Source organism: Varanus komodoensis, unplaced genomic scaffold (genome assembly GCF_004798865.1).
Source record: "Varanus komodoensis strain SLA01 unplaced genomic scaffold, ASM479886v1 scaffold8, whole genome shotgun sequence".
Classification (NCBI taxonomy): Eukaryota; Metazoa; Chordata; class Lepidosauria; order Squamata; family Varanidae; genus Varanus; species Varanus komodoensis.
Window position 1 is genome coordinate 1350483 of NW_025336481.1, and position 12754 is coordinate 1363236.

Sequence of the window (12754 nt, forward strand, 5' to 3'; positions counted from 1 at the left end):
CTCCTCCGGGGGCCCCCAAGGGCGGCGCAGAGGGCAAGGAGGCGTCCCAGCCGTTCGGCCAGGCGGCCGTCGCCTTCCCGGCCCTCCTGGGCCCCGCCAGATCCGCGCAGCCGTGCGGCCGCCAGCCCTCTCCCGCCGCCAGCCGGCCTGACCTGGAGGGCGAGGGCTACCCCAAGCCGCCGGTGCTGCCCCTCCTGGGGGCGTACCCCGGCGCCGAGGCGCTGAACGGGAACTACCAGTGCCGCCTGCAGGCGCTGAACTTCTGCGTCAACGAGCACAGCTGCGCCACGGCGCTGGAGCACCTCCTGGCCTCGCCTGCCGTCTCCGCCCCGGCCAGCCCCCTCCAGCCGCCCCCCTTCGTGCAGCTCCCGGGGGAGCAGGAGGCCTGGGCCGGGACCCCCTTCTCCCTCCAGGGAGGGAACGGGTACCAGCTGGGCCTCCCGCACTGCCTCTACAGGACGCCAGGCATGTTCTTCTTCGAGTGACGGCCGGGCGGGGGAAGGCACCCCGCAAGCGTGCGCAGCGCCGCCAAGACCCCGCACCTCTCCAGCGGGACCGACGCACACCCCAGCGGCTGCCTCCGCCCTGGCATAGCCCCAGGGCCTCCGAGGGATGGAGGCCACCGGCGCCCGGTTCCAGCCGAGAGAAAGCCTCCCCTGCCTGATGGACCAAAGTACTTTTTACTTTTTTGCTAGTGGAATAAACGCATATTGCACCCTAGGATCCAGACGTCCTTTCTCTGGCGACCTTGATGGGCGTCGCGGGCCGGGGTGGGTCGGAGGGGCCAGGGATGCTGTCGGCGCTCACAGTTTGGTACGTGGCTCGCAGGAGAGCTGGGACTTTTCGGATTGGACAGCTCCTGCCCAGCTCCGTTTCAGCTCCGATACCCACGTTGCGGTCTGGTCTGGTCTGGTCTGGTCGGCAGCTTGCTTCGCTGGCAGGCGCTTTCCGGCTTGGTGGACCCAGGCCTCGGCCCCTGGCGTGGTCTGCTGGCAGGCCGCCCCGTTGCCCCAGGTGGGCTGGCCAGGGAGCCGGAGTTCCATTGTCTTGGCCACTTGCCAGAAAAGAATAAATCAATGGCAAGAAAAATGTGTTAGGTGGTTTTGCTGGAGAAAAACAGTGAACTAGAAGCTGGAGCCCTTAGTGGAGGGAGGGAGGGGTTGTGGTCTGCATGAGCTCAGAGATACTCTGGGCATACATGAACTTACTTAATACAAATGTTTCCCGTTGGGGGTAGATTCGCTATGTTCCATTGATTTACTGCACTGATAACCCAGCTAATCCAATTTGAGCTCCATTTTCTTGGTGAAAAGGCAGGATACAAATCAATCAATAAAGAAATCCTGGCTTTTATCCACCAAGCCTGAGAGAATGTACATGCTCTTTCTCTCATTGGGTCTTCACAACAGCCCTGCGAGGTAGGTTAGGCTGAGAAGTAGAGACTGGCCGAGCATCACCCACTGCTTGTCATGACCGAATGGGGGTTGATCCTGAATCTCTTGCCTTATTCTTGAACATATACATCACACTGGCTCTGAGAAGTGCCATTTCCGCTTAAGGATTTACCATAGTCAAGTGATGTACAAATATCACAGCTAAATAAAGCCACTGAGGCACTCTGCACATGCTCGGAATCAGATGCATTTCTCTTGGGGGGGCCCAGAGTGCCTGGAATCAAAAATCGAAATTAGCCGAAGCCCACCAATGACAGCTCAAAACAAGCTCTGTAAAAAGATCTGACAGCTTGGACTGACCGATTTTAGCTGCATCCCAGATCGGTATCGTAAATCAGTGTTGATGTTGGTAGATCCTGCCTCAGGGGCCCCGGGCACGCTCCCCAGGCCCTTAAAGGGTCTTCCCACAGGGCTAACCCCGAGCAAGTTCAAAATCGCCTCTCCCGCAGGCAGGGGGGCAGTGGAGGGCCTGCCGTGTCCCCCAGGAAAGGGCAGTCAAGCCTGCTGCAACCCCGCGATTCACCGGGGCTGTTTTACCGCCCGTCACATCAGCAGTCGATCTCCAGGTATCCAAGGTGCACGTCCAGCTCCCACCCACTTGCAGAGGGGCAGGCGATTCCATCTCTGCAGCGTTTGTTTGAATTCCCTCTCACAACGGACTCACTGGGACACCTCCGGCCTCGGAGTGGCGGGAAACAGCCTCCTGTGGAAGAAGGAAGGGGGAACGATCCTCAGGAAGGCAAGTGCTTGCTGCAGGGGACAGGTGCGTGCCTCCCCTTCCCGGGACCAAGCAGCTGATTAAGCAGGCCCCGATCTTGCATCTGTCATAGAGCGGATGCCGAGCCTCTGTGAGCGCTGACGATTGTGCCCACACTGGCTAGTGACTGGCATGGATCTGTGTTAGCGCTGCACGAGGATGGAATCCATGACCTGGGAGGTGGTGGGCTCTCCCACACGGGAGGCATTCAAGATTCAGCTGGACGGCCACCAGAGGGGGGTGGCGTGGACTGGTGACCTGCACCGGCCGGGGGTGAACCTGACGGCCTTCCACCCGTTCCGGCTCTGTTATTCCACGATTCTAGGACAGGTGCCAGTGGGAGTATTCGGGCTGTTGGGGGTTCTTTTTAACCCGGCCGTTGGCAGTCCATTGTAGGGCTAGTGAGAGTCAGAAAAGACTGTTTGGGGGTGTCGCGGAAGGGGTAGCCTGACTCATTTGAAGCCTGGTCCCTCAGACTGACTCTGGCCCTGATCCTGTGTTTCCACTGACACGCCACGAGAAGATGAGACTTCTCCCACTGCTCGCCTCCACACCAGGGAAGTCGCTGCCGATTTAGCTCTGCTCTGCTCTGCTCTGCTCTGCTCTGCTCTCCACTCAAATATACAGAGAGGGGTGGCAAAAAGCGAGGCACACCTCCGATTCTGCCCAGAAGTCACTGGCGGTTCTTGCTCAAGATAGCCGTCGACATCTGGATGGCCAGATGTTGGCAAGCAGGAAGCCAGCCGGCTCCTCGCTTCCTCGTGCTGTTTGTTCAGTGGCCACGGCTCTGGCCTTGGCCATCCCGGGGTGAAAGGGAGCCATTGTCTGGGCCGGCCCTGGGGGCCTCGCGGGAGCCTGGTGTCATGTTCATAAGCTCAGCACATCCAGGAAGGGGACATTCAGCTATTTGCCCTTTTGAGGGGTCTATTGGGGGCGAAGGGTGAGATGCAAGAGAGGCCAAAGTTCAAATCAATCTCAGCTTAACTTAATTTTCAAGATTGTGGGGAGAATAAAATGAGCTTTTCCAGCTCCTTGGAGGGAGCCTATGATGCAGAGTCTAGGAGGCCCTGCCTCTTTATCAGGGGTATGAGAAACGTATGGGCACCCAAGGGCACCTTTCTATCCCCAGGAGTCCAAGGTTGGAGCACCAGTGGTGCCTTTACCCTCAAGCTAGAGATCCACCCAGCTGCACAGCCCTGGTGGCTGGGGGGGGGGGGTATCCAGATGAACGAACAGAACAGAAAGACACCATTGAGAAACCATTTTAATCAAGCAACCAGAAAATATTCCAGACCTGATTACAAAACTCTCATTTTTATTACTTATTCATTGCATTTATTTGAAAGCTGTCCATGAGCAAACACACTGTCTTATTACTTCTAAAAACAGCAGGAGGAAAACATGGATCTGAAAAACAGCACTCTCTCCTGCGTGCGAGGGAAGAGGAATGCCGTCTCTCGAATTCTTTGGTTTGGTACAGGCCCCATCGGTGCGGGTGTTCAAGGACAGGCTGGACAAGCACATGGTGGGCATGCCATGAGTGGAGCCGGCTGGAGCCGGGGGTCAGGCTAAATAGCCCGGGAGGCCCCTTCCAGCTGGCTCTGTTTCTGTGCTTCTAATTCTTTGGAAAGGGCTTATCGCAACATGGTGCCCTCCAGAAGTCTTGAAGGCATGGGACTTGCTATGCTGGTTGGGAATCATAGGACCTGCAAGAAGTCTCATGAAGCCCAGGAATTCTGCCCAAAATTATTGGTCTGTGCAGCTTTCAAGTAGTCCGAGGATGCTCCCATATGCAAGCGAGCAGCACAGCTTGGCAGCTTTAGACCCGGGAGCAAAAGGTCTTAGGCGAGGCTCTTTTAGGTGGCCACGTTGCCTTGCTTCAGTTTAAAGCGCACAACCAACCGTCTTCCACACACACACAATTCCTCCACTGCTGTTCCGTGTGTGAACAACTGTTTTTGCCTTCCCAGCTGTGGAAGGAAAAGGGGGGGGGGGAACCAACCTGTTTCTAGGCATGCTAGGAGAAGAAATATGCCGCACACTTTCACTTTCGCAAGTTGCACATGACAGAGAGAAGCCCGACAACTCCCGGAACAGCCAAGCCACTTTCCAGTTGCGATGCACACACAGCTGCACACGAAACTCACACAGATTGCAGCACCTTCAGGACTCCAGGAATAAAAAGGAGCTTCTTTCTGCCCTGGTCCAAGACTCCGTTCCCTGGAATAACCACTTGCATTTCTGCCTGTGTTGTGAAAATGGAGAAGGTATTTCTAAAGTAAATAATCATCATCAGAGGGCACCCAGCACATTGGACCTTGCTGGCTTATGTCCTGACTATACAATATACAGAATAGCTGCACCAGTCCGCCTGATTAGGAAGGTCAGAAGGTAACCTGAAGCACTCTCGGGCTTACTTGTGAGAAAGTCCCACACCTGAGCAGAGCTGCAAAGTGCTGTTTCAGGACTCAAGCGAGCAATTGACTCCCCCGGCAATGCTGCTCTCACCTTCCCCCTCAAACTCCATGGGACATATTTCGGAATAAGCCAGACTTCCCCACTGTGGTGCCCATCTGGCTTGAGTTGCTGGGAAGATCTCCGGTTAGGAAGGGTGGAAGAGTCACGTGCCCTGGAAAACTCATGCTATCGGGCTGCTAAGGCTTCCACTTGGTGAAGCGTGCTTGGCTTTCCGTGCCCTCTCTCTGTCCAAGTTGCCCGACTGCCCACTGCAACGAGAGATATTGCAATATGAAGGGCCAGGTATCACCCAGGACAAGGCCTGGCACTTCAAAGCGCCTTTGCATTTAACGGGCAGCTTTTAAAAAAAGTGAATCTGTCAGCAGTGGAGAATCAGGGGTGGGCAATTTTCCCGATTGCAGCTGGTGGGTTTTCCTCCCCTGTTATGTCCTGCCTCCTAAGGAAAACTTCAGAATTTGCATTTTTAAAAGCTGCCAGTACATGCATTTTGAAAAACCTGCATGTTCGATGCAAAATATGCATTTAACATTCAGGTGTATCTTGGTCCTTCTCACTTGCAGAATTTGGTATGGGACACACAATGGAGTTCCCAGAAGCCCCAAGCACAGCCATGGCAAAGCACTGGCTTTAAGGCACATGCCAAGAAAGACCAAAAAAGCCCCCCCCCCTGGGGGGGGGACATGCTGAAAGCCAGAGGCCTTTGTCTTGTCTTAACAGGAAGCAGATCCCACCCTCAGAGATGTTTTGAAGGTGTTTATTTGGAGAGCTCAACAGATGAGCTTCACTTTTCCAGCCTGGTGCTTGGCAGATATGTTGTAAGATTGGAGCCGTTAGCTGGGGATGCTAGGAGTTGTGGTACAACCCATCTGGAGAGCATCAGGTTGCAGAAGGGGGATTGAGCGTCTTTTCCATGGCCGCCTGGAACTGTCAGAACACACTTCTGGGTGCCTCTTTGCAAGTGGTCCAACCAGAGCTCTGTAAGAGTGGACATAGGATGCCAGGGTTCCCCAACATGGTGCTTGTGGGCACCCGGTGACGATGAAAATGTTAATATACACAGCAATATTTGCATGGAATTCACACAACTCCCTCGCCCAGAGTATGGACCGAAAGGCATGTAAGACGCGCACGCCAGGGCTGGGGCTGGTCCGAGCTCGGAGGGGAGTTCCACTGGGGGAGAACGGAGGGCTAGAGATGTAATAAATAAACAAACAAACAAACACACGAACAAACTTCTGAGCAATTATACAGAGCTTTCAGTGCACCAAATATCCAAGTCAGGATCCCTCCGGAAGTGGCAAATACTTGAACGCGTTTTAAGGGCCTCTGTCCATTGCATCATAGCAGGCAAGCCTTGACCTTCCAGTCTTTTAGCTGCCGAAAGAGCACAGAAAACCCATTAATGCTGACCATTTGTCGCTTTCCATGAAGCAGTTAAATATTTTAAAAGACTGTGGACATCACTGTACAGGCTTCATCTGCCTAGTAGCCTCTTCCTTAGAAGGGACAGTGCTGGACAGTGCCAAATAGATTGCAATGATGTGTCAGCTGCGTTACACCACCAATTAGCTGTCACCCACGAGGCGCTCCAGCACAGACCCAGCGAAGCGAGAGGAGAACGCCAGGGTGGCGATCGGTGCCCAGGGAAGTTGGTCCTACTCCCAGAGGTGCCCGGGCCCAAAATGTCTGGGTACCCTGTTCTTCGCAAAGAGAAACCCCGTTTTATGGAGGCTTCGGAAACGGCGCCAGAAGTTGCAAAGTCACTGGCAGATCCCACAGAGGAGAACTGTCAGCAGTGGGTCATCAGCATGGTGGAAGTGCTTGGCTGGGGGGGGGGGCCCTCAGGCAAGGATCGGGGTGCCCTGAGAGAGGTACAAAGGGTGTCTCGCTTCTTGGCAGGGAAAGCCCCACGGGGGGGGGGGGGGCGCTGTTCAGAACAAGGGCAGTTTCTTCGGAGCAGGAGACTTTGGAGACCCCGAAAGGCCCCCGAGGCTGGGCCCACAGGGACGCATCTGCACAAAATGCATCCTTTGGTATTTCTGCAGACCGCGAAGGAAAGAGTGACCAGGACTTCCTCGCACTTCACCCAAGACTCACCCAAATGATCTCCAAAAACAAACAACGAATTCAATCCATTTGCACCCTGTCCAAAACCAGTGGAAATTTTTTCTAAGCTCAATTGCAGGGACAGGGAGAGGGGTGTGCGTGCGCGGATGACAGGAGGGGATGTTAACCCTTCCTTCCCCAGATCCAGTCCCACCGAAATGTGCCCCCTACGGGGCAATGAAGCTGCAAAACTGGGCAGGCCAACGGGCAGCCAGGGCCCTGGGAAAGAGTTGTTGCTCCACAGGTGGCACCAGCTTCGCATGTCCCCTCACATCTTATGCGTGCGCATGGATGGGCTGAAGACAGGGCTTCTCTGCAGGGAAAGGAGGAGGTGCTTGGCGCCCAAGGGGCAGCTCGGCCTCCTTAGCCTTTGGGCTGGGTGCATGGGCTGGCAACAGGGTGGCCGAGAAGCACCCGTCTGGCTAGCGAAGAGGCTTCCCGTGTTCCAGAGATGCCCCTTGTGCCACTGGAAAGGTGGCTGGGTTTATGCCCACACACCAGCGCACCACTGGCTCGGTGGGTGTGAGTTAAAAGGGAGCAAGCCCACACGGCAAGTAGGACACAAGACCCTTCCCCAGAGGACCCTTCCTTAAGCAGCATTTGCACGGGGGCTGCATTCTGCACAACGGACCTCATGCCAAGCTTCTTCGCAACGACTTGCGAGGAAGGATATGGACATCCCAGCGCTGCAGATGGGGAGCCACTGGCTCATCGCAGCCTCTGAGCAGCCTGGCATGGGGTGTGCAAAACTCAGGACCAAGCCCAGCTGACAACTGCCAAGAATCATACGTGGCCCTTTGCGCAAAGCGGAGCGAGCCCCCCTGCCAAACGCACCCGGTGCCGGGCCTTGTTCGGTGTTCGGCCGCAGGGCCAGTCGGCACAGGAGGCTGCCCGGCCGGCTGGGCCAGAGGGAGAGCAGGGCCAGCGGGGACACCTTGCACCTCACCGCTTTCTCCCCAAGGAAGTCAGATCCGCGTGGCGCGAGGGGGGGCTGCTGTCCGGCTTGGATGGCCCCCTCCCCTCCCCTCCCCTCCCCTCCCCTCGCTCCTTCCCACGAGCTCCGTGAAGCCAGACCACTGCCTGTCACAGCATGCCACGCCACCCGTTACTTGATCCATCGCCGAACCGACGAGGACGAGCTCAGGTCCAAGTCCTCCTGCTGTCCGTCCCTCTGCACCCTCCCCCCCCGCACGCCGGGCTCTTCGCAAAGAGCAATATTTTGGGATGTACATCATGCTGGCGTCTGAAAAGCCGTCTGCACGGGGAAGACTTGGCCTCCTCTCCTCCTTCGCACGGTCCCTGGGGGCACTGGAGGAAGCCAGCTCGAATGAACTGTGCCCGGGGCCGTCTGGTTCCCACAGACCCAGTCCGGGCCTCCCCGCGCCCTCGCTGGAGCCTCCGGAACCAGGGCTGGGAACGCAGGCTGGAGGCGCAGCTGCCGGTCTCCCTGGTCCCCGTCCGCTCCCAGCGGTGGGAAGCGCAGCTTGAGAGAAAGCCCGGGAAGCAGAGGCCCTGCGGGACGGTGCCACAGGGAGGGAGCCGAGCCGGGAAGGGGGGGCGAAGGCATTTTCGGGGTGCGCCGGGGCCGAGGAGGGAACGCGGAGGAGGGGCGTGGGGGGTGGAGATGCCCAGGCCTTCCCCTTTGCTTGAGGGGCTTGTTCCCAACCTGCGCTCATTTTGCGTTCCGCCCTTCGAATGTGGCCGCGGCCCATGCTCAGGACTGAGGCCACACTTCCTCAGCTGGGCTACTTGTGGGCAAAGGGGGCTACCGGGCTTCCCTTCTTCGTTACACCCCAGACTACTTGGATGTCCACCCGAGCTATGTGGGAAGCTATGCCCAGACCCGAGCAGGCAGCTGCAACCTTCCCCCCAGCCCTGCATGGTGGCCCTGCAAAAGCAGGCTGCAGGAACTTGAGAGACAGTGCGGTCTAGTGGTGAGAGTGCTGGACCGGGACTCGGGTCCAAGTTCTTGTCTGCAGGCAGACATGAAGCTCACAGGGTGATGTTGGGCCAGTGGCAGAACTGCAGCCTAACTTACCCCACGGGCCTGCGGTGAGGACAGAACAGAGAGTGGGTGGGGGCATTTCTGCAAGATTCGCTTCCTGGATCAATGCACAAGGCAGAGCAGACACGGAGGCAAAGACTGTGCGCCATTGCATAATGGAGCCAGCGCAGAAACGGCCCCTTTGCTTGCTGCCACCTGCACATCTGTAGGAGGAACCACCTGAGGGAGGGCCTTAGGTTACAAAAGCAGTGTGCGGGCAGGATCAGGCCAGGAGAGCCCTCTGCAAGTTATTGCTCTACCCAGCACCCAAGCCGCCTGAGGATGGGCTGGAAGGAACATCCCATGACAAGGGAGGGTGCCTCTAAGCACGCACCCATCGCTGTTCCCACATCACCGCAACTTCTCCCTGCACGCTTGGTGTTTTGGAGTGGCCCTCTCTCCTCAGACAGCTGAGGCTGAGCTCTTGTGGAAACTCAGACCCGGCACCTCCCTTTTGAGAAAAACTCTGGCTTTCAGGGATGGTGCATGGAGGACCCAGGTCTGCAAAGCAACTACCAAAAGGCTTGACTTTGCATGTGCTAATTTCAGATGCTCTGAAATCTTTGTGTGTGCCTTTAAATGCGTCTGTCACCTAAGGATGCCCCTATATGTAAAAAGGGATACATCCCCTGGGAAGAGGAGGGCATGTGCTTTGGGGCAGTGGGGGAGCCCCAGGCTAGAAGGGAGAGAGGAGGAGGGAAGTACAGTGGACCCACAACAGGCTTAGCAGGGGATGAGACGCAGGGCCCCTCAGCCTTTGTTCCTGCAAGTGCCCCCGAACAGCAGGTCCGCGGCCAGAGGGCCACCCTGGACTCCAAATTCAGGGTGCTTTCTCTCATCTCCCCTTCACATGGCAAGAACACACTCAAAAGACTTCGAAGCATCCAAAGTGCCTGCAAAGAGCACATGCTCTTTGACCAGAGCAGAACCGTCTCTCGGGCCTGACCCACTGCTATTAACGCGCTGGCCACAGCGCAAGTCCAAAACATTCCAAAGCATTTGGAAACAACAATGCCCCCACCTTGCGCACAGGAGCACATGTGCACGCATGCGCGCACACCCCACGGTCCCGAATCTCTCCCCAAGGCCTCTGCCAAACTTGGCTCTCCTTGTCCTGCCCACCCACCTCTCCCTTCTTCCTCTGGGTGGGTGGTCTGGGCGGAGGCCGCACAGAGCGGGGCCCCAAACATTCTCCTTGCATCTCGGAGGAGGACGGAGGGTCCCAGAGGGCTGGTCCTGGGCTGGCCATGGCCTGTGGACAGCCAGGGCTTCTGCCACAGCACGACGTGGTGGGCCCAGCCAGGTGGGCCAGATCAAACAGGAGGGGTCCCAGCTCCCTCTTCTCCGCACGGCCAGGAGCTGCAGTGGAGCAGAGTGCTGGAAATGGGGAAGGGGAGGGAAAGTCCTTATCCCGACTCCCACAAAACCAGCCCCCAAAGGCTGATGCAGGGGAGGTTCCACGTGGCTGAAAGGAAGGACTTCTTCCCCCATGCGTGGGTCAGCCGTGGCCTTCGCTGCCACGGGATGCAGCAAGGGCCACCATGCGGAGGCTTGCCAGAGGGCCGGGCACGCTCAGCCGGGCGAGATGTCGGCGGAGGGCGGCTATTTAGGACTCTGTACTGCACAGCAGCTCGACTCCCTGAGTGCTTCATGCCCATCCAGACCATAAAAGACTGGATGAACAAGTACCGTAGAAAAACCCTAAAACTACCTGAAAAAGGAATAATAAGAAAAGCTAAGTTGGACCAAGCAGCAAGGCAAGATTTAAAATACAACACCAGGTTTAAAGTGGGTACCAAAAAAGAAACCGCCTGGGAAAACAGAGTTTAGAAACAGAATTAAAGGTCTGGAGCTGTTTGTTTGTTATGCAGAGCCGGTGCTTTGTGCCGGTGGGGGTGCAGCAGAGGGGTCCCGAGGGTCTGGGTTCCAGTCCCCCCTTGGCTACGAAGCTCCCAGGTGGCTTTGGGCCAGTCACTCACTTGAAGTCTAACCTACCTCACAGGGTTGTTGTGTGGATAAAATGAGAGGAGGAGCGTTCTATATGGCATATTAATATTTATATCCCTCTGTTTCCAGCAAGGAACCTAAGGTGGCTTACAGAATTTTCCTCCCCTCGTTTTATCCACACAACAACCCTGTGAGGTAGTTAGGCTGCAAGAGAGTGACTGGCCCAAAGTCACCCAGGGGGCTTTATGATCCAGTGGAGACGGAGACCTAGATCTGCCAAAGACCTCTGCCACACTCCAACCACTATACGTCACTGCCTCTTGGGGTGTGGGGAGAGCTCACTGAAGGGAGAATGCTAAACTTCTGTGGTTATTAGAAATACCCGCCAGAGGTGTAGCAGTGGATTCTGAAGTGCAGGAATTCACCATGGCAGGGCATGTATGCATGTAGCTAAAGAACTGCCTGCATCCTTCGCAGTGAATTACGGTGAGCGCAACTGCAGGGCCATGAAGGGCTGCCAGGAGGACGTGCCACTGAAACTGTGACGAGTCCTTCTCTCGGCAGATGTTCAAGAAAACTGGCTGATCTCGAAAGACAGACCTTTGGCCAGCTGAAATTACTTCCCCCGCTTTCCATGCGAATCCATCACAAACCACTATAGAACTTGAAAGCCTTGTCCTCACTGCACAGCCTCCCAGAATATGGGGCGCTGGGGGCGGGATTGTGCACTGCTCTCACCCCAGAGCCCTGGGTTGTGCTCTTCCACAGCACTCGGAGCAGGAGGGCTTCAAGCCGCCGCCTTGTTCCATGCGAGTCGCGGCATCGCAGAGCGGCTAAGCCAGGAGGTGCTCCACTCAGCTCTCCTCTGGGCCACAGATGCCCGGAGTCGCCTTCGCCAGTCCCCCGCCCTCACTCGGCCTTTCTTCTCCTAACTGGCAGCCAAGTCGGGGCAGGTGCAAGAAAAGCGTTTCTTCACACAAGCCGGGCGCTTCAGGAATCCCCTGTCAGCAGGGAGGGCTGGTGGCCACTGGGTCGGACGGCACGGGAGACACCCGTCCCTGGCCTGCTTCCCTCCGGATGGGGGCACTGTGAGAATGCGCCACCGCTGCGCATGGCTTGAGTTGTCCCTCCTCCGAGAGGGGCATCACTGAGTCGCAGCCCAAAGGATGAAGGGAAAGGGAAAGTGGCAGCTGCAGCTGCTGTTCCGCTTTCTCCTCTCAGGTCAAGGGAAGCTCTTGCTCAGGGCAGCTCAGAGTGGAATTTATGCCCAGGAGCTCACGGGTGGTCACGGGTTTGGAAAGCTCTAAAAGGGCATGAAGAGGGTCCTCCAGCATCAGAGACGGTATACTGGGGAATCAAAGCAGAGGGTGCTCGTGGCCTGCTCGGGGGCTTTGCTCACTCCTCTTCAGGCCACCGTGGGGACAGAATGCGGGGCCAGATCCGCCTTTGGTGGGACCCCGCATGATTGTTCAGACGCACAGAATGATAGCACCTGCGCTGGACTATATGCCCCATTATCCCCAGGACCAAGGGACGGCGGGTCTTGCAGACCAGCCCAGCCGGAACACCCGACCCTGGCAGCTCCGTGTGTTCGCTGCTGCCCTGCGCGCCGGGAGAGCCAGCCAGGAGGTTCCGGCTCTGCCCTTCGGGTCGGGTTCCGGGCCCTTCCGCTGCGTTCCGAGCTGCCCGCGCCTGGTCCCTCCGGCCCGGAGAACCGAGCCGCCTCGGCAGGAACGAGGGCGGCGCGTCCTCGGCTCCCCTGGCCGCGAGTCAGCCGCGGCCTGTCCTGGCCATTTTTAGCCTGGAGCCAGCCTCGCTTACCGCACGTCTGAGAGACGTGAATCAATAACCCCAAAAGCCGCTCCAGAGCGCTGGGAAACTCCCGGGGGGGGGGGTGCTCAGGACGGAGGCGGCGAGCGTCGTGCCCGGCCGGGCAAGGCCCAGGCGCGCGCGGGAGGAGGCCGGGCA

The 12754-nt window shown here is 57.4% G+C and overlaps 1 protein-coding gene across 1 annotated transcript in view; it reads left to right on the forward strand.

The window, feature by feature from the left end:
• FOXS1 (forkhead box S1) overlaps positions 1 to 720 on the forward strand; it is a 1523-nt gene extending 803 nt beyond the window's left edge. Inside the window, exon 2 of the mRNA XM_044455116.1 lies at positions 21 to 720. Within this exon, the coding sequence (XP_044311051.1) occupies positions 21 to 485 (465 nt within the window). The 3' untranslated portion in view covers positions 486 to 720. The remainder of the gene's footprint in view (positions 1 to 20) is intronic.
• Positions 721 to 12754: the final 12034 nt, after the last annotated feature.